Genomic DNA, 27789 nt, shown 5'->3' with positions numbered 1-27789 from the left:
TCTGCTACTGAAACACACAGGGCTGCAGTTGGATAAAGAGAGTGACACCTAAAGCATAGTATTAGCATAAGGTTAAATAAAGCATTGGGCCTTGCAAATGCCTGCCAGGGGCACTACACAAAAGGAATGTCTTCAAAGCCCCTTTGTGGGGCCCTGCAGCCACCCCTGAGTTCCCTTGGGCCCCTCGGGTGGAAGGGGTCCTGTAAACTTTTTTGCATCCACATAAACCCCCCCAATTTCTGTCTGGTTTTCTTCACCTCATCCTCCACCCTGGCCATCTCATCAAATTCTCTTATCATCTCTTCATTGCTCAAATGCATATCGTGTATGGCCTCCTTGTATTCCTTGAGACACTGAGCCAGCCCCTTGTTGGTTTTTCTTTTGGCCTTCCTGGGTACATCATCCCCAGCTGGGCGCTTTCCTGCAGCCCTTGGTTCGCTGGCTGGCTTTTCTTCTTTTGGCTTTCCCTCGCTCACTGGCTTTCCCTCGCTCACTGGCTTTCCCTCACTTACTGGCTTTCTCTCACTCTCTGGTTTTCCTTCTTTTGGTTTGCCCTCACTCACTGGCTTTCCTTCTTTTGGCTTTGCCTCACTCTCTGGCTTTTCCTTATCCTTTAGTACTTCCTCATCTTCTGTCTTTCCCTTGAGATCTGTCCTTCCCCTGTTTTCTAACTTTTCCTTGTCTTCCACAGTACAAGCTACTCCTGGTTTTCCCGCATCCAGTGGCTGTACTTTGTTTTCCATCTTGCCTTGGTTCTCAGGCTTTCCTTCATTTTCACTGCAGAGTTTTTCCATATTGAGTGTCCCCTCCTTTTCTGTCCTGGGGGATGGGGTGGGGCAAGGGGAAGAGAAGACAAAGAGGAAAAAAGGGAGATGAGGGCTTGGGGATGGAATGCAGGTCCGGATAGTGGCAGTCGCTTCTCACCCCTTGTCAGGGGTCCCCTGACCTGGCCCGGCCCTCCTAGTGTGCCTTCTGCCCACCCTTTACCCCACCATTCCTTGTGCACACGTGAGCCAACCATTTCCCAGACAGACCCTGCCATTTTTCCCTACGCTTGCTCAGCATGGCAGAGTGTGTGTAAATGTGTTGGGAAGTGGGCAGTGGGGCCCCCAATTCTGCCCGGGCCGTGCCCTCCACACTCCCCACCCCTCTGGGTCCCTGTCCAGTGCCCTCCTCCTTCACTGACCTGCGGGTATTTTGGACAGGTTCCTCCTCTTTCTCTAGCCCAGTAGAGCACTGGGAACAACAGACACGTACACCTGAAGACAGACAAGAGACCGGGAATGAGGCATCGGTGGATGCACAGGGACTCGGGTCCTTTTTCCGAATGCCGGTCCTCCTCACCCAACGTTTCCCTCCCCCACCTCCTCCGCCCCAACAGCACCCCAGCCGCCATTTCTGTTCACTCCTCCGGCGCCAGACCAGGATGTTTTCCAAACTAATTTTGGATCTCTGCGTCCTTCTCCCCCAGAGGAAACTCGCCCCCCCACCCTTGAGGTCACCTTTTACTCTGCGCACAGAGTGCCAGAGGGGGTTTATTTCCACTGTCTCACTGCTGGGGCACCCCCCCCCAACTCATCATCTCCGGCTCCAAAATGGACGGAGGGTAGAGAAGAAGTGTGCAGAAAGGCGAATGGGTACTTGGGGTGTCCGCCTTCCCCATCCTCTGCCCAATGGCCGCTTGCTCCCCCTTAGCCGTTTTTCCCACCGCCATCTCTATCTACACTCTGGCCAGCTCCCCTCGACCCGGACCCCATCCCCAACCTTTTTCCTTTCCGCGTCCGTTCCTCCTCTCCCCCATTCCGATGTCCCGCAGGCAGCGACGAGAGCTCTCACACTGACCTGAAAGAACCTGGAGCAACAATTAGGGGCTCCCAGACGGCTCCGGGTCCGACAGCAGGGAGGGAGGGCTGGCACCCGGACCGGTGCCCACTTCGGAGCCCGGCGGTCACGTGAGCGCTGCGTCACCCGAGCTCCGCCCTCGCACCCCGCCCACCAGCCGGAGTCTGCAAGCCGCCCACCGCCTCCCTCCGGCAGGTCCCCCAGGCAACCTCTCCCGGCCCTTTTGTCCTTTTCCTCTTCTTGAGAAGTTGGTCAAAGAAACAATTTAAATAAAAAACACAGAAGCTTTTATTAATGGGCTGGGAGGTCCGGGGGAGGAGTCTATAACGTTGCTCTTAAATTCCGTTGAGAGAACGTAGACTCACCAATGAAATCTTACGCATGTGAACTTTAATATTGTACAAAGGGTAGAATATTGCACTTTAGAAAAAATTAAGAAAAATGTTCCCGTCAAAATGAAGTTGTCCCTTTTTCCTGGTATGCTCAAACATAAATTTTCTAATGAATTAAATATTTAGATCTGAAAATGAAATTATATTTGAAGCAGAATGAAAGAATGATTTTTTTAAGTGAGAGACTGAATACACAACGGACGATGACCAGACCATATATGACAATAGAATTGTGACCCGCAACCTCTGTAGCAAGCAGCCCCGCAAGCCAAACCACAGCCTCTACAGCAATCTTCAGGACTTGATCAATGACTGCCAGCCTCCCTATTTTTGCCCTGCCCCAATTAGAGAAACCTAAATATGCTCCGCAAACCAGTAACAAAATGCCGCTGCTTCTAGTTACCTGGCTTCCAGCTTTTCCCTGACAACAACTTCCAATTAGAGAAAACCTGGTCTTCCTTTTTTTCACTCTAAAGCTTTCCCATTCCCTTGCCTGTCTTTAAGTCTCTGCCAAACACAAGTTAGGGGAGCTAACTCCCTTGTTATAACAAGCTGTGAATAACTAGCCTCTGCTTTTACATAAGCTTTCTGTGTAGAAGGTCTTTAAAAATATAATAACTGAAAGTTAAACAAGAACAGCGTTGATGGATTTGATTACATTAAAATGTGTAACAGATTTGTTAAGGGATTGGGGACACATGAATTTCTCCCTGCTCTTGTTTTTTTTTAATTTATTTTTTATTGAAATACACTTGAATTACAATGTTGTGTTAACTACTGCTGTACAGCAAAGTGACTCAGTTATACATACATACATATATATATATATATATATACATTCTTTTTCATATTCTTTTCCATTATGGTTTATCAAAACATATTGAATACAGTTCCCTGTGCTCTACAGTAGGACATTGTTGTTTATCCATTCTATAAATACCAGTTTGCATCTGCTAATCCCAAACTCCTGCTCCTACCCTCTCCCACCCCCCTACCCTGCCTGCTCTTGTTGAGTGTACTGGTAAAATTTTCTGAAGGGCAACTTTGTAAATTGTTTAAAAATAAAAATATTTTATATTTTGGCCCAGCAATTCCACCTCTAATACCCATGGAGATAATTAGTAAGGTGCTAAAATAGAATCTTATGTTTTAAAACGTTTTATGGTTTTAAATTCCCATAACAATTATTTGTTATGCATTTATCCTTTGCTGGAACTGGGGCTCCAGTAGTCATTCTGTAGGCTTTGTTTATAAAGGGAAAAAAATGGAGCATCACAATTGTCCATCGGTACAGATTTAGTTACATAATCTTCTTAGTACATTTGTTTACTCTAGTTATCTTTGGACATTTGGTTAGAAAAATAATCCTTTTATGTTGGGTGCTCAATATGCAGTAAAATTAATTATTAACTATCCATAACCCCAAATTACTGTGGATGGTGGGACACAAAGGATAACCAGAGGATGTGGTTTTGACCTCTAGAGAATACCACCTATCTGCCAGGCATTATGCTAGCTACCTTATCTGGTGTAGATTTCATTTATATCTGATGGAAGAACTCATAGTTCAATGAAGCGGAATTATTTATAAAGCTACAATCTTAACTCACTGTAGTACTGGAATAAAGATAGAAAGAGGAATAAAACAGAGAGCCCACTAACATCCCCAGGTATAAAAATTTTTAGTATGTGATAAGGAAGCATTTCTGATCAGTAGTAAGATATAGGTTATTATGGAAATTAAACTTGTATAATTAATAGTTAAAGGAAAATGAAGAGCCATATTTTCTGACATACACTTAAATGCTTTTCAGAGTAGGCAAGAAAAATGAAACAAAAGGTATCCAGATTGGAAGGAAAGAAGTAAAACTATCTCTGTTTGCAAATGACATGATCATGCATATAGAAAATCCCAAGGAATCCACTAAAGAACTATGAGAAAGAAAGAGTTCAGCAATGTGGTAGAATACAAGATCAACATACAAAAATCAACTGTGTTTTTATATGCTAGCAAAAAACAATTCAAAGAGGAAAGTAAGGAAACATTTCCATTCAAAATATCATCAAAAAGAAGGGACTTCCCTGGTGTCCAGTGGTTAAGACTCCACACTCCCAATGCAGGGGGCCCGGGCTCAATCCCTGCTCAGGGAACTAGATCCCACATGCATGCCACAACTAAGAGTCCACATGCTGCAACTAAGAGTCTGCATACTGCAACTAAAAGATCCTGCACACAGCAACGAAGATCCCACGTGCTGCAACTAAGACCCAGGGCAGCTAAATAAATAAATAAATAAATAAAATTTAAAAACTTGCTTAGATTTCAAAAAAAAATCATCAAAAAGGATAAAACATTTAGAAATAAATTTATTTTGAAAGTCCAAGACTTGTATACTGAAAACTATAAAATATTGTTGAACAAAATTAAAGAATACCTAAATAAATGGAAAGATAGCCTATGTTCCTAGATTGGAAGACTTCATATTGTTAAGATGGGCAATACTTCCTAAGCTGATCTACAGACTCGACACAACCTCTATCAAAATATCAGATGGGGCTTCCCTGGTGGCGCAGTGCTTGAGAGTCCGCCTGCCGATGCAGGAGACGCGGGTTCGTGCCCCGTTTCGGGAAGATCCCACATGCCGCGGAGCGGCTGGGCCCGTGAGCCATGGCCACTGAGCCTGCGCGTCCGGAGCCTGTGCTCCGCAAATGGGAGAGGCCACAACAGTGAGAGGCCCGCATAATGCAAGGAAAAAAAAAAAAAAAAATCAGATGGTTTCTTTGCAGATTTTGATAAGCTGATCCCAAAATTCATATGGAAATGCAAGGAACTCAGAATAGACAAAAACAGTCTTGAAAGGGAAGGATAAAGTTTGAGATATCATACTTCCATATTTCAAAACTTATTATATAGCTACAGGAATCAAGACAATGTGGTACTGGCATAAGGACATATAGACCAATGGAATAGAATTGAGAGTACAGAAATAAACCCTCAGATTTACAGTCACCTGATTTTCAACCAGAGTGCCAAGAAAATTTAGTGGTGAAAGAAGGGTCTTTTCAACAAATGATGGTGAGACAACTAGATATCCACATGCAAAAAATGAATTTGGACTCCCACGTCACAACACATACAGAACTTAACTCAAAAGAAATAAAGTCCTAAATATAAGAGCTAAACCCATTAAACTCTTAGAAGAAAATAAAGGTGTAATTCTTCATGATCTTGGATTAGGCAATGGTTTCTTAGATATGACACTAAAAGCTTAAGCAATAAAAGAAATATAGAAAAATGGGGCTTCACCAAAATGTAAAAATTTTCATTTAAATGACACAATTAAGAAAGTGAAAAGACAACACACAGAAAGGGAGAAAATTTTTGAAAGTAATATGTCTGATAAGGGACTTATATCTAGAATATACAAAGAGCACTTACAACTCAATAAAAAAATAAACAATTTAAAAATGGGCAGGGAATTCCCTGGCAGTCCAGTGGTTAGGACTCTGCCCATCACGGCCAAGGGTGTGGGTTCAATCCCTGGTCAGGGAACTCAGATCCTGCGAGCCAAGCAGTGTGGCCAGTAAATAAATAAATAAATAAAATTAAAATGGGCAAAGGATCTGAATAGATATTTCAGCAAAGGAAATATACAAATGACCTATAAGCATGATGTTCAACATCATTAGCTGTCAGGGAAATGCAAGTTAAAACCACATTGAGGTACAACTTCATACCCACTAGAATGGATATAATTAAAAAAGGCAGATAATAACAAGTGTTTGCAAATATGTAGAGAAATTAGAACCATCACACAGTGATGGTGGGAATGGGAAATGATGCAGCCGCTGTGGAAAACAGGCTGTCTGGCAGTTTCTCAAAATGTCAAACCTTAAGTTATCATGTGACTTGACAATTCCACTTCTAAGTAAAGATCCAAGAGAAATGAAAAAATACGTTCACACAAAAACTTGTATGCAAAAGTCCTTGGCATCATTATTCATAATAATTAAAAAGTGGAAATATCCCTAATGTCCATCATCTGATGAATGGATAAATAAAATGTGGTATAATAATGGAATACTATTTTTCAATAAAAATGGAATGAAGAGCTGATACATGCCAACAGGCACATGAAAAAATGCTCAACATCGCTAATCATCAGAGAAATGCAAATCAAAACCACAATGAGATATCACCTCACACCTGTCAGAATGGCTATTATTGAAAAGACAACAAATAACAAGTGTTGGCGAGGATGTGGAGAAAAGGGAGCCCTCATGCACTGTTGGTCGGAATGTAAATTGGTGCAGCCACTATGGAAAACAGTATGGAGTTTCCTTAAAAAACTAAAAATAGAACTACCATATGATTCAGCAGTTCCACTCCTGGGTATTTATCTGAAGAAAACAAAAACACTAATTACAAAAGATGTGTACCCTTATGTTCACTGCAGCATTATTTACAATAGCCCAGATATGGAAGCAACCTAAGTGCCCATCAATAGATGAATGGATAAAGAACATGTGATATATAATGGAATATTACTCAGCCATAAAAAAGAATGAAATATTGCCATTTATGACAACATGAATGAACCTAGATGGTATTATGCTAAATTAAATGTCAGACAAAGACAAATACTGTATGATTTCACTTATATGTGGATTCTAAAAAACAAAACAAATATAACAAAACAGAAACAGTTATAGATACAGAGGACAAACAGGTGGTTGCCAGAGAGGAGGGGGTTAGGGGGAGGAAAGAAATAGATGAGAGAGATTAAGAGGTACAAACTTCCTGTTGCAAAATAAATGAGTCACAGGTATGAAATGTGCAGTGCAGAATATAGTCAATGGCGATGTAATATATTGGTATGGTGACATATTGTGACTTGGCTTATTGTAGTGATCATTTTGAAATGTATAGAAATTCCAAATCACTATGTTGTGTAACAGGAGCTAACTTAGTGTTGTAGGTCAATTGTACTTCAAAAACAAATAAGCAAACTGATAGAAAAAGAGAGCAGATTTGTAGTTGCTAGAGTGGGGGGGGAGGGGGGAGTTGGATGAAGGCAGATAAAAGGTACAAAGTTCCAAATATAAGATAAATAATTTTTAAAAAAGATAAATAATTACTAGGGATGTGATGTACAACATAAATATAATTAACACTGCTGTATGTTATATATGAAAAAGAGAGTAAATCCTGAGTTCTCATCACAAAAAAATTTTTTTCTATTTCTTTAATTTTGTATGTACATAAGATGATGGATGTCCACTAAACTTATTGTGATAATCATTTCATGATGTATGTAAATCATCAAATCATTATGCTGTACACCTTAAATTTATACAGTGCTGCATGTCAATTATATCTCAAGAAAACTGGAAGAAAATAGTGGTAATAATAATAATAATAATAATAATAATAATAATAATAATAAAATTAAAGAACCTAGCAGCTGAATACTTCCTGAATATAAGTGATCGTTTTAAGCTGCTAATTTTTGAAGTAATTTGTTATGCAGGAATAGTAACCAGAACAACCTAAAGAAAGGATATGATAATACCAAATATGATAATAGATAGTGCACATAGCGTAAAATATTTACTATATGGTCCTTTACAGAAAATTTTATCAGTCCATGTCTTTGACCAAAGGGAACAACTAAACCTCCGCCACCACCACAACCATCATCATTAAGATATGATGCTGAGTAAGGACTAATATAGATGCACATCAGGGTACAGGTAACATTTCATTCTTTTAAGGGGAGTAACTTTATTTAATACAATTTTAAACTTACAAAAAATTATTCTGTGTATTTTTGAAACAACTAATTCTTGAGTTGGAAACCCATAAAGTAAAAGTTGATGGCCTAGTGGAAAAAGTCTAGAATTCAGACCTTGCACTTAAAGTATTTAACCTCTTTTAGGCCCAGTTGGTTTGCCCATCTATGAAATGGGAGGATGGATAACAATCAAAAGACTGACAGTATTGAGTGTTGGCAAGGATATAGAGTAACTGGAACCCACATACCTACTCTAGGAAGTGTAAATTGATAGCCACTTTGGAAAACTGTCAATATCTACTAAGGCTAAACACTCGAATACGTTTTGACTCAGCAGTTTCACTCTTGGTATATTTCAACAGAAATATGTCCTTGTGTACACCAAAAGACATGAACAAGACTGATTATTAAGCTCAAAACTTAAAGCAATGCAAATGTCCATTAACAGAAAAAGAGTGTTATAGTCCTATAATGCATTACAATACAGACATGAAAATGAACAAACTACAACCACAAAAAACAACATGGGATAAATATCACAAATATAACACTGATACTTCCATTGTAATCCCTCCATCTCTCTCCTCCCTACAAAAACACATGTCTGTGGAGTCACAAATGGGGGCAGATTTGAGGCCACAAGAAAGAATTTAGGGAGAGGGAAAAGCAGAAGCAGCCCCTAGAACTCAACCTGATGTCTGACATCCCCAGCTGTTGGAGTTTGTTAAGGGAAAAACATGCATTTTATGCTTACAAATTTTAATTTGAATTAATTCTCCAAATGGAGATTAAGATGGGTCAAACAAATTAACACTGTATTAGCTTTTATTTTAAAGTATTTCCTGTCAAGCAGATTGATGCAGAGAAGCACAGTTTCTATACACTTCTAATAGGTTCAAACACTCAAAGGCTAATACCATGTCTGATAGACCAGACAGTAAAGTGAGATTCAGGAGATCACCTGGGTCCTGGTGTCAGTTCTGACCCAATAGCTGTGTTACCTTGGGTAATGCCCTTCACCTCTCTGTGAAGATCCCATCTGGGAAAAGACACTGTGTTCCTAGAAGGGATAGAATTCACTATGCCAGTCCAATTATTTTAACAAGAACAACAACTATGAAACTTACGCTTTCTTAAAACAAAATTCCCAGTGGTGTACGACAAAATACCTGGTCAAACATCATGTCCACCCAAAGTCATATGGTCACCACCTAACTTCAACTCCCAAGAGCTGATATTGTTCACACGTACCTCTGTATAAGGAACCTTTTGAAGGAATACTTAGTGACATCATGGTCAGGTTTCAGGATACCACAAAAATTTTAGGGCAAGAGCAGATCAGTGAGGGGCAGGACTGAGCATGTCACAACCCCCAGATGGACACTAGGAAACATGGCAAGTACTGGATTGACAACCTGCTAGAGGGGAGTACAGAGCTCACACGCTCCACTCATGCCCACAAATCCTAGATTTGCTTTTAAAGTCCCTCATATTAAAGAGAAAGCATAAATGGCCATTTTTTCAAACTTCCTCCTCCCCAACACCACACTCATTCCATTCTCTTCTTATCCAGGAGTAACCAGTCATGCTCAAAGAGGAGGAGGGCAATGATGGGCTAGGAATCACGACCAACACCATTTTGGTGACCCCTGTCCTGGAGAAAATTTTAGTGAGATTTTCATCCTGCCAAGTTAATGTGGTGGGTTATATTTTGTCAGGCATATATGCTGGAAGGTGAAAAAATAAAATCAACCTAATATTCAGATAGCTTGAGGAAAAGTATGGTGGGGGAGAGTCATATTTCTCTTGATCTATTACCATGGTTCATTTTTTTTACATCTTTATTGGAGTATAATTGCTTTACAATGGTGTGTATTTTCTGCTTTATAACAAAGTGAATCAGCTATACATATACATATGTTCCCATATCTCCTCCCTCTTGCATCTCCCTCCGTCCCACCCTCCCTATCCCACCCATCCAGGTGGTCACAGAGCACTGAGCTGATGTCCCTGTGCTATGCGGCTGCTTCCCACTAGCTATCTATTTTACATGTTGTTTTTTTTTTAACATCTTTATTGGGGTATAATTGCTTTACAATGGTATGTTAGTTTCTGCTTTATAACAAAGTGAATCAGTTATACATATACATATGTTCCCATATCTCTTCCCTCTTGCGCCTCCCTCCCTCCCACCCTCCCTATCCCACCCCTCTAGGTGGTCACAAAGCACCTAGCTGATCTCCCTGTGCTATGCGGCTGCTTCCCACTACCTATCTATTTTACGTTTGGTAGTGTATATATGTCCACGCCACTCTCTCACTTTGTCACAGCTTACCATTCCCCCTCCCCATATCCTCAAGTCCTTTCTCTAGTAGGTCTGTGTCTTTATTCCTGTCTTACCCCTAGGTTCTTCATGACATTTTTTTTCTTAGATTCCATATATATGTGTTACCATACGGTATTTGTCTTTCTCTTTCTGACTTACTTCACTCTGTATGACAGACTCTAGGTCCATCCACCTCACTACAAATAACTCAATTTCGTTTCTTTTTATGGCTGAGTAATATTCCATTGTATATATGTGCAACATCTTCTTTAACCATTCGTCCAATGATGGACACTTAGGTTGTTTCCATCTCCTGGCTATTGTAAATAGAGCTGCAATGAAAATTTTGGTACATGACTCTTTTTGAATTATGGATTTCTCAGGGTATATGCCCAGTAGTGCGATTGCTGGGGCATATGGTAATTCTATTTGTATTTTTTTAAGGAACCACCATACTGTTCTCCATAGTAGCTGTACCAATTCACATTCCCACCAGCAGTGGAAGAGTGCTCCCTTTTCTCCACACCCTCTCCAGCATTTATTGTTTATAGATTTTTTGATGATGGTCATTCTGACCGGTGTGAGATGATATCTCATTGTAGTTTTGATTTCCATTTCTCTAATGGTTAATGATGTTGAGCATTGTTTCATGTGTTTGTTGGCAATCTGTATATCTTCTTTGGAGAAATGTCTATTTAGGTCTTCTGCCCATTTTTGGATTGGGTTGTTTGTTTTTCTGATAATGAGCTGTATGAGCTGCTTGTAAATTTTGGAGATTAATCCTTTGTCAGTTGCTTCATTTGCAAATATTTTCTCCCATTCTGAGGGCTGTCTTTTGGTCTTGTTTATGGCTTCCTTTGCTGTGCAAAAGCTTTGAAGTTTCATTAGGTCCCATTTGTTCATTTTTGTTTTTATGTCCATTTATCTAAGAGGTGGGTCAAAAAGGATCATGCTGTGATTTATGTCATAGAGTGTTCTGCCTATGTTTTCCTCTAAGAGGCTGATAGTTTCTGGCCTTACATTTAGGTCTTTAATCCATTTTGAGCTTATTTTTGTGTATGGTGTTAGGGAGTGTTCTAATCTCATACTTTCACGTGTACCTGTCCAGTTTTCCCAGTACCACTTATTGAAGAGGCTGCCCTTTCTCCACTGTACATTCCTGCCTCCTTTATCAAACATAAGGTGACCATATGTGCATGGGTTTATCTCTGGGCTTTCTATCCTATTCCATTGATCTATCTTTCTGTTTTTGTGCCAGTACCATACTGTCTTGATTACTGTAGCTTTGTAGTATAGTCTGAAGTCAGGCAGCCTGATTCCTCCAGCTCCATTTTTTGTTCTCAAGATTGCTTTGGCTATTCGGGGTCTTTTGTGTTTCCATACAAATTGTGAAATTTTTTGTTCTAGTTCTGTGAAAAATGCCAGTGGTAGTTTGATAGGGATTGCATTGAATCTATAGATTGCTTTGGGTAGTAGAGTCATTTTCACAATGTTGATTCTTCCAATCCAAGAACATGGTATATCTCTCCATCTGTTTGTATCATCTTTAATTTCTTTCATCAGTGTCTTATAATTTTCTGCATACAGGTCTTTTGTCTCCTTAGGTAAGTTTATTCCTAGATATTTTATTCTTTTTGTTGCAACGGTAAATGAGAGTGTTTTCTTGATTTCACTTTCAGATTTTTCATCATTAGTGCCTAGGAATGCCAGAGATTTCTGTGCATTAATTTTGTATCCTGCAACTTTACCAAATTCATTGATTAGCTCTAGTAGTTTTCTGGTAGCATCTTTAGGATTCTCTATGTATAATATCATGTCATCTGCAAACAGTGACAGCTTTACTTCTTCTTTTCCGATTTGGATTCCTTTTTTTTCCTTTTCTTCTCTGATGGCTGTGGCTAAAACTTGCAAAACTATGTTGAATAGGAGTGGTGAGAGTGGGCAACCTTGTCTTGCTCCTGATCTTAGTGGAAATGCTTTCAGTTTTTCACCATAGAGGATGATGTTGGCTGTGGGTTTGTCATATATACCATGGTTCATTTAATATGATTAAGAGGCAGGTCCTTCATTGGCTGAGCCAGTGGAGAATGGGGCATGAACTGCTCTCATTGGACTCTCCTATCATCAGAATGATGCATAACTGCAGGTCATTAAGTTTAGGTTTTTTAAAATGAAAAATTATAGTTCAGAAAAGAATAAAACCAAATAAATCTGAATGTAATAGAATAGTAATTTCAGAGTCTTGGAATCTGGACAAAGATATTGTTTTTTTGAAAATTTTGATTTATCTACTTCTGGGCTTTTAGTTTGTTTCTTTTATTTATTAAAATCAATTCAAAAGAAGTTTGTGGTATTTTTATTCTGTTAACACTCTTTCTCCCTGATTCATGCTTACAATATGTTATTTACTGTACTTAAAGCCATTTCCCTTATTTAGCCTTTTTCAAAAAACACAGCATTAGAGCATGATTGCTCCTCATTCACCTACCAGGTAAAAAATCAGATGTACTCATTGTCCCTTCTAGTCTTTAACACCAAGCCAGGTTTTTCTCTCTACTTACCAGATCCATCTGTCTCAATCACCCCTGCACTCTCAGCCAAATTATAGTGCATTTTATTTTATTTTTTATTTTATTTTATTTTATTTTTGACTGCATTGGGTCTTCATTGCTGCACTAGGGCTTACTCTCGTTGCAGCAAGAGGGGGCTACTCTTGCTTGCGGTGCATGGGCTTCTCATTGCAGTGGCTTCTCTTGTTGCAGAGCACAGGCTCTAGGCACGCAAGCTGCTTCAGTATTTGTGGCGCGCAGACTTTGTTGCTCTATGGCATATGGGATCTTCCTGGACCAGGGATCAAACCCATGTGCCCTGCATTGGCAGGCTGATTCTTAACCACTGTGCCAACAGGGAAGTCTTATAGGTGCATTTTAGATATTCTTTTATTAATCCTTCTGTTTATTTTCTGAATTTACAAGTACCAAACAGCCAAAGCACACAACTGCCCTAATGGATTCAATACATCAAAATGCCTTCCAACACAATATGTATGAGACAAATGTGCTAGAATAACTTTGGTAAAAACATTTGTATGGTATAATGACAAACACTGGCGTTTTGAAGCAACAACAATTAGCATGATATAATTGACTTAGTGAATTTTTTTTTTTCTGAACATGTCCACAGCTTTCTCTGAACACGCAGCTCTAAAAAGAACCTTTGCTTTCCCCAGATTTTATTTTGATGTGTAAGACAATAATGTGGCATTCTGTTCCCCCACACGGGATTTACTTGCAGGTTATTTTGTGATAGTTTGTCTACGCCTTTGCTGTAAAATCCTTTTTCAAGTCCTTTTATAAAATTTTTCTAATATACCAGATAATGATAAATAATAGTCCTGATGAGAAGGCTCAGTTTTTGTGCACCCTGTCTCTAATGATGGTAATTTTAGTATTTCACCATGAAACAAACATCATATTAGCAAAGGGATTTAAAGCATATATGGAGATTAATTGAAGGTTTTCTTCCCCTTTACATTATAAAGTGAAACATATTTGTATTTTACTCAATCTGAAACATTTTGTCTGCTGTGTCTTTTTTTGTTCATCTTTTACTATACCAGATATAGTTGTTAATCATTTATGTAGAATTTTTATATCCTTGTTTATAAATATGACCACTCAACTCTTTTTAGCATGCTCTTTCATATATTTCCTTTAAATAAAAATGGAATTTTCTTCATAATCTATTGTTTTCATTAACAACAACAACAACAAAAATAACTCTTTTTAATGGTCTGACATTAAGTACTTTTTGAAGCCTGGCCATTTGGGATGGTAGCTCTTTGATGACCTCAATTTCTTCCATTTTCTTAATCCTTAAGTTTTTTGGGGGGGAGCTTTAATTTCTGTAATTTATACTTTCCACAAATCCACATATTTTATCAATATTTTCAATTGTATCACATAGATATTTGAAAGAGCTATCTTTTTCATAGAATAATATTTTCTATATTATTCCTTTTTTTTCCCTAAGGAGGTTACTTAGATGTGTAATCTATTATTTTTTTCCCCAGGAAACAGCTCTCATATTTATTCACCAACTATATAGTTAAGTGTGGTTTTCTTGGATTTATGTATTGTCAAGACAAACAGTTTTGGGACATCCCTGGTGGTGCAGTGGTTAAGAATCCACCTGCCAATGCGGGGGACACAGGTTCTATCCCTGGTCCAGGAAGATCCCATGTGCTGTGGAGCAACTAATCCCATGTGCCACAACTACTGAGCCTGCGCTCTAGAGCCCGCGTGCCTCAACTACTGAGCCTGCATGCTACAACTACTGAAGCCTGTGCACCTAGAGCCTGTGCTCCACAAGCAGAGAAGCCACCGCAACAAGAAGCCTGCACACTGCAACGAAGAGTAGCCCCCACTTGCCACAACTAGAGAAAGCCAGCATGCAGCAAAAGACCCAACACAGCCAAAAATAAATAAAATAAAAAAAAAGTAAAGACAATTTTAATCTTGGTTAACTTTTAAGGATATTTTACATTTTTCATAAATATACCTATTTTTGTTTGTGTTCTGTATTTGGAGACTGGTTTTGCCATTTTTCCCTTTTTGGCAATTCACTGAGGCTTTTGTTCAGAATTGGAGCAATGGCTTTCCAGGCAGGTCCCTTGTATTCCAGGAGCTCATCCCCTAAGTTGGAGAGTTCCTGTTCAAGCCAGGGTGGCTTAGCCAAGGATATTAGATTCTGGGTTGGTGGACAAAAGGCCCAAACGTGGCCAGCGTCATTGCTCTGGCATTATGTACCTGGGTTACAGAAGTCATAGTCTCAAAGACCTGAAGTTGAATTTTCTACAATTTAGGTGCTGTAGATGGCGCCTGTAAAGCGGTTTCTCAGTGGAGGCTACAGGAAGCTTTTAGATAGTTGGGTTATTCGATGCCTTCTAATTGGCTTTTGCCAGGTAGAACTACCCAATCACATTTAACCACGTGGGGGCTTATTGATAGGTTTTCCTGCATTACATTTCATCTAGTCAGATGTTGCCAGTACTCAATACCTCATCTGCATACACAGTATATAAATAGCTCGGGGTCACTACCACCTTTCTCTTTCATTCTAAGGTATTGGAAAACTATGTCCATCATGGCCGAGCATTCTTCTAAATCTATCTTTTCCAAGAAGGGCTTCAAGAAAGCCACTTCCAAAACAGAGAAGGGGGAGATGGATAGAGATACTCTAGTAACAATTACTGCACCCCTATCTACAAGGCTCTGAAGCAGGTCCACTCTAACATTGGTATTTCATTAAATGTCATGCACAGCATGAATTATTTTCTTAACAATATCACTGTGGGTATTTCAGACTATGCCTCCCTCCTGGCCCACTCCACCAAGTGCTCCATCATCACCTCCAGAGAGATCCTCATCTCCTTGTGCCTGCTGCTGCCTGGGAATATCAGAAAGCATGTTGTGTCTGAGGCCACCAAGGTAGTCATCAGAAACACCACCCGCAAATGAACTGCCTCCAGACCAGCTGAGCATCGCAAACCAAAGGCGCTTTTCAGAGCCACCTCAGTTTTCTTAATAAGAACTGTATTCTAATAAAGTTTGATCTACTTTATTTTTTAAAGTGTGGCATCCTGCTAATTTTTAAACATCTTTTTTTACAAAGAACTAAATATTACCAACTACATTTTAATATACCTATGGTCTAATTTGCTCAAAATGAAATAGTGAGTTTTGTTCAATAATGTTGCATTATACCACTTTACTAAAGAGTCAGTTCTTTTATTTTTCTAGGTCAACCTTTCACAGGGTCTGTAAGGTAAAGTTATTTACCTTTTTCACTCTCATTTTCTCATGAATGTATGGAAATATTTTCCAGAGATTCATTATGTACCATAATGACAACAAATTAAGTGCAGGAACATGTATAAGAATTCAACAGACATATTAGAACAGATATTAAGGAGATTTTCTTTTTCTTGTTTTAAATTGAAGTATAGTTGATTTACAATGTTGTATTAGTTTCTGGTGTACAGCAAAGTGATTCAGTTATACAAATATATAATCTTTTTCATATTCTTTTTCATTACAGGTTATTACAAGATATTGAATATAGATCCCTGTGCTATATAGTATGACCTTGTTGTTTATCTGTTTTATACATAGTAGTTTGTGTCTGCTAATCCCAAACTCTTAATTTACTCCTTCCCCCTCCTTTCCCCTTTGGTAAGCATAAGTGTGTTTTCTATGTTTGTGAGTCTGTTTGTTTTGTAAATAAGTACATTTGTATCATATTTTAGATTCCACATATAAGTGATATCATATAGTATTCATCTTTCTTTGACTTACTTCACTTAGTATGATGATCTCTAGGTCCATCCAAGTTGCTGTAAATGGCGTTATTTTTTCTTTTTCATGGCTGAGTAGTATTCCATTGTATATACTCCACATCTTTATCCATTCGTGTCAATGGGCATTTAGGTTGCTTCCATGTCTTGGCTATTGTAAATAGTGCTGCTATGAGCATTGGGGTGCATGTATCTTTTCACATTAGAGTGTTCTCCAGTTATATGCTGAGGAGTGGGATTGCTGGATCACATGGTAACTTTATTTTTATTTATTTATTTATTTGCGGTATGCGGGCCTCTCACTGCTTTGGCTTCTCCCATTGCAGAGCAGAGGCTCCGGACGTTCAGGCTCAGTGGCCATGGCTCACGGGCCCAGCTGCTCTGCGGCACGTGGGATCTTCCCGGACCGGGGCATGAACCCATGTCCCCTGCATCGGCAGGAGGACTCTCAACCACTGCACCACCAGGGAAGCCCTATTTTTATTGTTTTAAGGAACTTCCATACTGTTTTCCATAGTGGCTGCACCAATTTACATTCCCACCAACTGTGTAAGAGGTTCCCTTTTCTCCACACCCTCTCCAGAATTTATTATTTGTAGACTTTTTGATGATGGCCATTCTGACTGGAGTGAGGTGATACCTCATTGTAGTTTTGATTTGCATTTCTTTGATAATTAGTGATGTTGAGCATCTTTCCATGTGCCTATTGGCCATCTGTATGTCTTCTCTGGAGAAATGTCTACTTAGGTCGTCTGCCCATTTTTTTGGTTGGGTTTTATTGTTATTGAGTTGTATTCAAATATTTTTTTAAAATTCCTATCTCCTCATGACTCTTTTAGGAAATACATTTTGTGTGCGAATTTATAATTTTTTATATGATGTAATAGTTACTTTATTGTAAGCTTTAAATGAATTAAAAATAAATCTATTAAAATTCTCCATGTTAATATTTAATACAGTAACTATTGACAGATATGACCCACATAAAAAATTTAAAACTGCATAATTTTTAAATCTATAAAATGCTCTGAGACCAAAACTGTTCCAGGTATTGTTTTCAGGTAATCAGATCAACTGAAAATTCCTGGCCTCTTTTTCATCGGTTTTTCTCCAGGAGGGGATGGCCTTTCCTTCCCAGTCTTGCCAGTCTATTTGAATATTTCTAGACAAGAGTTATTTCCATTGCTCTAAGTTGCCTAAAGCTCTCAGTTATAAATAGCTCCCATAGAACGAGAATCAAATAAACCAGAAGGTTTTATACATAATTTTCCTTTGAAGAAAAATTTTCCCTGTAGTTCTCCCATTTTTGATAAACAATAATCTCAAAGAAAGATTTTTTACTGAGGTATAATTAACATACTTTATATTTTAGTTTCAAGTGTACAACATAATGACTCGATATTTGTATATATTTTGAAATGATCACCACAGTAAGTCTAGTTAACATCTGTCAACATACATAGTTACAGAATTTTTTTTGTAACTGGAAGTTTGTACCTTTTGACTCCCTTCACACATTTCACCCACCTCCTACCCACCACCTGTGGCAACCACCGATCTGTTCCTTTGTAGCTGTGAGCTTGGTTTTTTGAGATTCCATATAAAAGTGCGATCATACAGTGTTTGTCTTTCTCTGACCTATTTTACTTAGCATAATGCCCTCAAGGCCCATCCATGTTGTTGCAAAAGACAATATTTCTTTTTTTTGTGGCTGAATAATATTCTATTGTAAACTTTTTTTTTTTTAGGCTGTGCTGCACGGCTTGTGGGATCTTAGTTCCCAGACCAGAGATTGAATCCACACCCTTGGCAGTGAAAGCATGGAGTCCTAACCACTGGACTGCCAGGGAATTTCCCACACTGTTTTGATTATTGTAGCTTTGTAGTAAGCTTTGAAATCAGGGAGTTTGAGACCTCCAACTTTGTTATTCCTTTCCTAGATTGTTTTGGTTCTTCAGGGTCCCTTGGTATTCCATTATGAATTTTAGGATGGATTTTTCTATTTCTGCAAAAAATATCATTGGGAGTTTGCTAGGAATTACTTTGAATCTATAGATCACTTCGGGCAGTATTGCCATCTTAACAATATTAAGTCTTCCAATTCATGAACACAGGATGTCTTTCCATTTCTTTCTGTCTTTAATTTCTTTCAGCAACATTTTGCAGGTTTTTAAAAATTGAAGTATAGTTTATTTACAATATTGTGTTGGTTTTAGCTGTACAGCGAAGTGATTAAGTTATATATATGTATATATTTTCAGATTCTTTTCCATTATAGGTTATTACAAGATACTAAATATAGTTCCCTGTGCTACACAGTAAATCCTTGTTGTTTATCTGTTTTATATATAGCAGTGTGTATCTGTTAATCCCATACTCCTAATTTATCCCTCTCTTCCTTTGCCCTTTGGTAACCATAAGTTTGTTTTCTGTGTTTGTGAGTCTGTTTCTGTTTGGTCAATAAATTTATCTGTATTATTTTTTACATTCCACATATAAGTGATATTTAATATTTGTCTTTCTCTGTCTGACTTCATTTAGTATGATATTCTCTAGGTCCATCCATGTTGCTGCATATGGCAATATTTCATTATTTTTTATGGCTGAGTAATATTCCATTATAAATATGTACTACGTCTTCTTAAGCCAGTCATCTGTTGATGGGTACTTGGTTTGTTTCCATGTCTTGGCTATTGTAAATAGTATTGCTATGAACATTGGGGTGCATGTATCTTTTTGAATTAAAAATTTTGTCTTTTCCAGATATATGCTCAGGAGTGGGAATGCTGGATCATATGATATCTCCATTTTTATTTTAGTTTTTTTTTTCTTTTGTGGTATGTGGGCCTCTCACTGTTGTGGCCTCTCCCATTGCGGAGCACAGGCTCCGGACGCTCAGGCTCAGTGGCCATGGCTCACGGGACCAGCCGTTCTGTGGCATGTGGGATCTTCCTGAACTGGGGCACGAACCCATGTCCCCTAGCATCAGCAGGCAGACTCTCAACCACTGCGCCACCAGGGAAGCCCCATTTTTAGATTTTTGCGGAACCTGCATACTGTTTTCCATAGTGGCTGCACCAATTTACATTCCCACCAACAGCGTAGGAGGGTTCCCTTTTCTCTACACACTTTCCTGAATTTATTATGTGTAGACTTTTTGATAATAGCCATTCTGACTAGTGTGAGGTGATACCTCATTGCAGTTTTTGAAACCATGCACCTCAGGTTGGGACTTGAACCCAGTCTCACCTCAGATGAGACTTGAACCCACCTGACTTGCACCTCAGATGGGACTTGAACCCACAATCTCTGGCTTAGGAAGGTACTCAAATACACAGTCTCCCAGCTAAAACTGTACACCTGGTCTCAGGACTTAATGAAGTTCAGGTTCTTTATGTCTCACTGCAGAAGAAATTCAGTGAGAGGAAAAGTGATAGGTAAGAAGTAGATTTATTGAGAGAGATACACACTCCACAGACAGAGTGTGGGCCATCTCAGATGGTGAGAATGGGCCCCCAAATATGGAGTGGTTAGTTTTTTATGGGCTTGGTAATTTCATAGGCTAATAAGTGGGAGGATTATTCCAACTATTTTGGAAAAGGGGTGGGGATTCCAGGACTTGGGCCACTGCCCACTTTTTGGCCTTTTATGGCCTGGGATCTGTCATGGAGCAGGTGGCTGTGTCATTTGGCATATGCTAATATATTACAATGAGCATATAATGAGGCTCAAGGTCTACTGGAAGTCAAACCTTCCACCATCTTGGGCCTAGCCTAGTAGGTTCTAACTGAGACAGGAAGGAAGGAGGCAGGGCACAACCATTAAAAGAATGACAGCCATTGGGAAGAACAGGATACCAAAAAAACTGGTTAGAACCTACCTGGAAATTGTTCATGACAAGAGGTCCATATTCCCCTATAACATTTTCCCTATTATAATCATACCCAGTCACAGTTCCTGATCATTTGATGTTCTTAAAAGATACCATTATTATTCACCAAGGGCATAACATCTTCCCTTAATGAACTATAATTCTGAAGGAACATAGTTCACATTTATTTAAATTTTTAGCTGCATCCACTGAACTTGATTTTATTTTTTGCAATTTTAGATCATAAACCATATGGAGCTAATTATTGTTCCTGCATTAATTTTAGTGAAAGGAAGAGTTAGACAAATGTGTTTTAAGTGTATAATGAATATAATTTTTATTCTCCTCAGTACCCTCACTGTCTATCAGAATATCTCCCATATATATTGTTTCATAATGGATTATAAATATAAATAATTTATGAGTGGTTTAAAATGCCTCACAGCTGGACAAAGTGAAAGTCTCTTTTCTAATCAATATTCCTGCATCCCACTCCCCAATGGTAACCACTGCTATTGTTTGATTTGTATTTGGCATGCATTTTTCTGTGCATATTTAAATACACATACATAAATAGATACAGTGGTTTACACATCAACTGATTTATTTGTTAGATATGAAATTAGAATCACAGAATAACACTGATCTGCTACTTACATTCTTCATTTAACAAGATGTGTGCTTTTTAAATTGTTTTCATTAAGGTATGATTTAGAGAAAATAAAATTCACTCCTTTCAATGTCCAGTTCTATGTCTTGAAAAGTACATACACTTGTATATGTACACTTGTATACAGTTGTATAACCACACCACAATCAGGATATACGAGTTCCATTATGCCAAAAAATTCTCCTGTGCCTTTTTGTAGTCAGCCCATTCTCCCCACCTCAACTCTGACAACCACCTATTTGTTTTCTGACTTGCAAATTTTGATAGCTGTAGGTTTTCACTGTTATTTTCATTTTAATTCTGTTCTATGTATTTTTAATTGAAGTATAGTTGATTTCTGTTCTACGTATTTTTGACTTCCCTTGAGACTTCCTCTTTATGCATGAATTAATTTCATATGTGTTGCTCAGTTTCCAAGTTCTTAGAGATTTTCCTGTTATCTTTCTATTATTAATTTCTAGAATTTTATTCCATTATTGTCAGATAACACATTCTGCTTGGTTTCAATTTTTTTAATTTGTTAAGGTTTGTTTTATGGCTCAGGATATAGTCTATCTTGCTGAATGTTCCATGTGCATTTGAAAAGAGTATGTATTCTGCTGTTTTGGAGTGGACTGTTCTACAAATGTCAGTTAGATCTATTTGGTTGATGGTGGTGCTCAGTTCATCTATAACCTTGCTGATTTTTTTGTCTATTAATTCTATCTATTACTGAGAGAGGCGTATTGAAGACCCCAATTATAATTGTGGATTTGTGTATTCCCCTTTCAGTTCTGTCAGTTTTGCCTCTTGTATTTTAAGACTCCATTGTTAGGTATAATACATATTTAAAATTGTTGTATCTTCCGAGTGAATTGACTGACTCTCTTTATCCCTGGTAACTGTGTTTGCTTTCAAGTGGACATTGTCTGATAATGTAAAGAATCTATAGATTCTCTTGCTTTCTTCTGATCAGTGTTTGTATGGTGTATTTTTATTCGTTGTTTTACTCTTAAGCTACCTATATCATTATATTTGAAGGGAGTTTCTTGTAGACAACATATAGTTGGGCCATTTTTTGTTTTTTGTTGTTTTATAAATCCATTCTGATGATCTAAGTCATTTAGTTATGTATTTAGACCATTGACAATTAATTATTGATATGTTTCTATTTAGATCTACCACTTTATTTTTCATGTTTTGTTTGTCCTCTCTGTTTTTCATTACCCTGTTTCCCATTTCTTTGGCTTATCTGAATGCCTTTTAGTATTTCATTTTAATTTTCTATTCTGAATTTGAATATATGTCTTTGTATAATATTTTTGTGGTTGCTCTGTGGAGTACAAACTACCTACTTAACTTTTCACAGTCTATTCAGAATCAATACTCAGAATCATTATGTTACCACTTCAATTGATATGTAGAAACCTCACCTTAATAGATCCCCTTACCCTCTCCCCTTTACATTACATTTGCCTTATGCATTATATCTATACTGAAATCTACATAGATAACTACTATAGCTACTTTATTGAAAACTCCATCTGTCAATGTCATATTTTGCTGTGACTTTCCACTGTTTACCATGCTTTTGGAAACCCATTCAACTGCATCTTCATATTCACTTTCTCCCTAGATCTCCATAAATCCTAAATTGGTGGAAATGTAAATTGGTACAGCCACTATGAAAAACAGTATGGAGGTTCCTTAAAAAACTAAAAATAGAGTTGCTGTATGATCTAACAATCCCACTCTCTGGGCATATATCCAGAGAAAACTCTAATTCAAGATACATGCACCCCACTGTTCGTAACAACATTCTTTACAATAGCCAAGACATGGGAACAATCTAAATGTCCATCGACAGATGAGTGGATAAAGAAGATGTGGTATGTATATACAATGGAATACTACTCAGCCACAAAAAAAGAATGAAATAATGTTATTTGCAGCACCATGGATGGACCTAGAGATTATCATACTATGTGAACTCAGAAAGAGAAAGACAAACACCATATGATATCACTTATATGTGGAATCTAAAATATGAAACAAATGAACTTACTTACAAAACAGAAACAGACTCACAGACATAGAAAACAAACTTATGGTAACCAAAGGGGAAGGGGTGGGGAGGGAATGATAAATTAGGAGTTGGGGATTAACATATACATACTACTATATGTAAAATAAACAACAAGAACCTACTGTATAGCACAGGGAACTATATTCAATATCCTGTAATAAACTATAATGGAAAAGAACATGAAAAAGAATATATGTATATATATCTATAACAGAATCACTTTGCTGTACACCACAAATTAATACAACATTGGAAATCAACTATACTTCAGTAAAAAAAAAAGTAATATAGGTCATTATTAATAAATTAAGCAATACCTTGGACAGCATTGAATGCCAATGTCCAGAGAAATTAGAGCATTTAGAGCCCTGGTGGCTTCAGGATACAATGGGAAAAGCTTTAGAGTAATTTCAAGCTCACGTACTGAGCAGGTGTCCAAAGCAGTTCCCCTGATTTACTTCACCTCTCCTAACTTCTTACCCTTATCTAAATTATAGGATTAAATAAGGACTTCCCTGGTGGTGCAGTGGTTAGGAATCTGCCTGCTAGTGCAGGGGACATGGGTTCGAGCCCTGGCCCAGGAAGATCCCACATGCCTTGGAACAGCTAAGCCCGTGAGCCACAACTACTGAGCCTGCATGCCACAACTACTGAAGCCAACATGCCTAGAGCCAGTGCTCCACAACAAGAGAAGCCATTGCAATGAGAAGCCCACACACCACAACACAGAGTAGCCCCCACTCACCGCAACTAGAGAAAGCCCGCGCGCAGCATTGAAGACCTAATACAGCCAAAAATTAAATAAATAAATACATAAATAAATAAATTAAAAGAAATGTTTAAATTATAGGATTACATTCCTGCTCCATACATCCCTAGATCCACACTAGAAAATCTGTCATGATTAGATGCCCAGGCTTGATAGACCATCCATGAAACCACCCTCATCCCTCTCTGGGAGAAATCTCCCTTCCCTCTCTGTGTCCTCAGATGCCCTTTCCTCCCTACCAGGTACAAGCAGCCTAATCATTTCCATAAGTTTTCACAAAGGACAGAAGAAACACTGGCTTCAGACAGCTTCTGCTTCCAGCCTGGTCACAAACCTCCCACGCAGCAGGGGGAAGGAACACCAGGCTTGGCTTCCTGCGGCAGGGAGGGTTAACACAGGGAGAACAGAGATTAACCACCTCAGCAGTACATGTCCTGATACCTTTTCTAAAGCTCTGCCACCAGCAACTAAAGGTGACCAGGTTGCCAGGTCCCACCCCTGGCTCTGGCAGTTGGCATGGGAAACAGCCTCTTTGCCATTTGTCTCTGTGCTTAAGAGCACTTGCTTTGGAGTCACACACATCCATGAAGAGAGGATAGTGATACATCACTAGTGGGGCTGTTGCGAGATTAAATCCAGTCACTAACATGAAGAACCTAGATCTGGGCCCCTCTAAACAACCTGCTTCATAAATAGTAGCTCTTTCCTCCATCAATCAGAGAGCTCATGTGGTCCTCACGCACCCCTTCAGTTGGGGCCCCTTAACCAGATTGCAGGTCAGAATCACCTTGGGGATCTTTTTCTAAACCCTCATATGAATTTCCCTTGTTGATGGAAAGAGGGCTTCTGTATCAAAAGCCATTCAAGTTATTCAGCCATGATACTATGGGCCTTAAAAAACAGATATGCCCATTTGGCACCAATAGTGTGTGGCAGTGTCCATTTCCCCTTCATTCCACCAGCATCAGTTATTAACACCTTTTGTCTTTATTGCCATATATGAACTCTTCTTTTTTCCAGACCAGTCCCAGTGGAAGGGTCACCTCAGAAGGTCTGTCCTTAATGTTATAGATTCACAGGCTCCTCCCCTAAGGTTGCCAAATTTAGCAAATAAACATACTGGATGCCCAGCTGAACTTAAATTTCAGATGAACAAAGTAATATTGCATGTGACAAATTTACACAAAAAAAGGATTTTTTGTTTATTTAAAATTCAAATTTAAATGGTTTAAATATAATCTGGTAACCCTACACATGGAGGGATCTGGAGGGGTACCAAGGTGCTCCAGTCAACAACCGCAGCTGAGCCCCTAGCGGAAGCCAGAACCAATGCTCATCCATGTGAGTGAGCTCTCTCAGATGTACCAGCCTAATGGAGCCTCCAGCTGATGGCAGCCCCAGGTGAGACTCCACATGGAGCAGAAAACCAGCCAGCTGAACCCAGTCAACCCACATTATCCTGAGAAATTAAAAAATTGCTATTGTTTTGGTAGTGTTTGTTAAACAGAAATGGATATATGAACCATTAGTTTTGGTACTGTGGAGACAACAAGGAAACAATGACACGAGGATTCTGGGAACATAGCAGTGATATTAGCAACAGTAGCATACACTGTTTTGTTTTGTTTTTTTGCGGTACGCAGGCCTCTCACTGTAGTGGCCTCTCCCGCTGCGGAGCACAGACTCCGGACGTGCAGGCTCAGCGGCCATGGCTCACGGGCCCAGCCGCTCCGCGGCATGTGGGATCTTCCCGGACCGGGGCACGAACCCGTGTCCCCTGCATCGACAGGCGGACTCTCAACAACTGCGCCACCAGGGAAGCCCGAACTCTCTTTTTCTATAGTCTGTAATCTTTGGATAGGATAGGGATTTGCTGATCTTTGAAGGTTTGATAGGATGTCATTATAATTTTGGCTATAGTCTGTGTGTGGGTTTATATGTGGGTATAGTTTTTGAAATTTCCTCAATTCCTTCTTGGATTCCCAAGATAAATTTTCATGATGTATGATTTTCATCATACTCTTGGAATTTTAGAAATCTATTCCTAAATTCCTTTCCACAGATGAGGCTCCACTGCAGTCATGCTTGTGAAGGGATGGAGAGGTATTGCTACAAACTGCTCCCTGAGACACGTGGAAAACTGTATCCTCAGAAGGTGCCTTGGTGAGTACGCTGTCAGAACAAGGGGTGTTTACTCATTTTAAGAAGTGTTTCTCAAAGAAGGTGTCCTGAAACGCTTTCTCCTGCTACAAGGATAGCCTTGCAAGGAAGCCACTCTTCTTGAGTACACATAGGATGCCTTCACCAGACTGCAGAGACATATGCATTGCAGTCCTGGTCCTTTCTGACTGTCCCAATGCAGCAGTGCTGGGTGGATAAGTCTGTGCAGTTCTGGGGTTCATTAATACGAAAACCACTTCCCTTGTGGAAATCTGAACCACATTCTACAATATCACCTTTAGAAGGAATAAAGTTGATGTATTTTCACCTTATTTTTCATATTTCTTAGTTGGTTTAGAGTCAAGATATGGAGAACGGGTGTATTTTCAAGGCCCCTTAAAGACTCAGTCATTCTAGAGCAAGACCATAGGAATAGTTTGGGACCCAGTGAGACACAGAAAAGGGAAAGGAGCTGTGGATCTATTTGTAGACCCACTCCTGAGGGCAGAGTAAACATGTACTCCATAAGGGAAGGTTGGTTCAAGAACTTTGAAGGGAGAGGGCCTGGGCTGTGCAACCTGTTTGTTCATCCAACCTCACTAATCAGGTAAGTGATTCTCTAGATAGAGGAATGAGTGTATAGAGAGGTTACATGGGTTTGGTCGTAGCTGTTTCTCCACATGGAAGAAAATATTGGCAAAGGAGGTTTAAGAATTCCCCAGGAAAAAAAACATGCATCGTTCAATTGACTTAGGTTTCTGCCTTCTAAATGACTGATGCTTTAGGTTTGCCTCCATGAAATCACTGAGATTTTTTTCAGTGACACTTTTGTACATGTATCTAAATCATTCAGTCACATGACTATAGACAGTCTTTTATTTCTCTGCAGATGGCTAACTGCTTAGCATAGACTGTGATAATACACATTCACCCTTAGAGGGAGGGCTAACTCATTTCCAAGAGCCCTACCATACTTCCCTGGGTTTCTGTGTTCTGATAATACACCCCTACTGTCTCTTTAAAGCAAACACAATTCCTGAAGACAAGCACATGTTTTATCCGACGAAACTGGACAGATTTTTGCCAGTTGCCGGGGTCCCAGTCTAGTGCTTCTAATTAGTATGTTTTCCAAGTGGCAGCCTGAAGAGCTAAGGTGTTTTGCTTTAAGCTAAGGACAAGGGGGTGGAGGAGGGTGGGGAGGTACTTAAGGTAGTGGAAGATCTGCCTGCACCTGGCGGTTACTATAGAAACGTGACGTCAATAAGGCGACCTTGACGACTTTTTAATGGAGACAGAAGCGCCCTGGCAAGGAGAGTAGGTTTCTCCTTCAGGTGTTTGGAACTGAGTTGGGAGAGTGGGTACCCGCGGTGGGGGCTGGACCATGCTGCAGTGTGGGGAGACAAAGGGATCCACATCCAGGTCACTTCTTTCCCGCTTTGGGGGCTCGGTGCCCGGGCTGTCTCGTAGGCAAAGCCATTGGGGTCCTGCCCGGCCCCAGTGGGTGCGGTGTCCTGCTCCAGGGGTGTCCTCTTGCCACTTTCCTT

General features: G+C 39.3%; 1 protein-coding gene across 1 annotated transcript; it reads right to left on the bottom strand.

The window, feature by feature from the left end:
- Positions 1-37: 37 nt before the first annotated feature.
- Positions 38-27789, bottom strand: TCEAL4 (transcription elongation factor A like 4; the record flags this gene model as incomplete). The annotated part of the gene is given in 7 exon segments (XM_007472343.1): positions 38-814; positions 1170-1259; positions 1709-1750; positions 1753-1786; positions 1789-1842; positions 9031-9043; positions 27608-27789. Coding segments are annotated over 7 exon segments (1116 nt in total), but the record flags the coding sequence as incomplete, so codon positions are not given.

Source organism: Lipotes vexillifer, unplaced genomic scaffold (assembly GCF_000442215.2).
Source record: "Lipotes vexillifer unplaced genomic scaffold, Lipotes_vexillifer_v1.1 scaffold1990, whole genome shotgun sequence".
Classification (NCBI taxonomy): Eukaryota; Metazoa; Chordata; class Mammalia; order Artiodactyla; family Lipotidae; genus Lipotes; species Lipotes vexillifer.
Note: the sequence above shows the minus strand (reverse complement) of the source record. Positions and strands in the feature narration are given on the sequence as shown.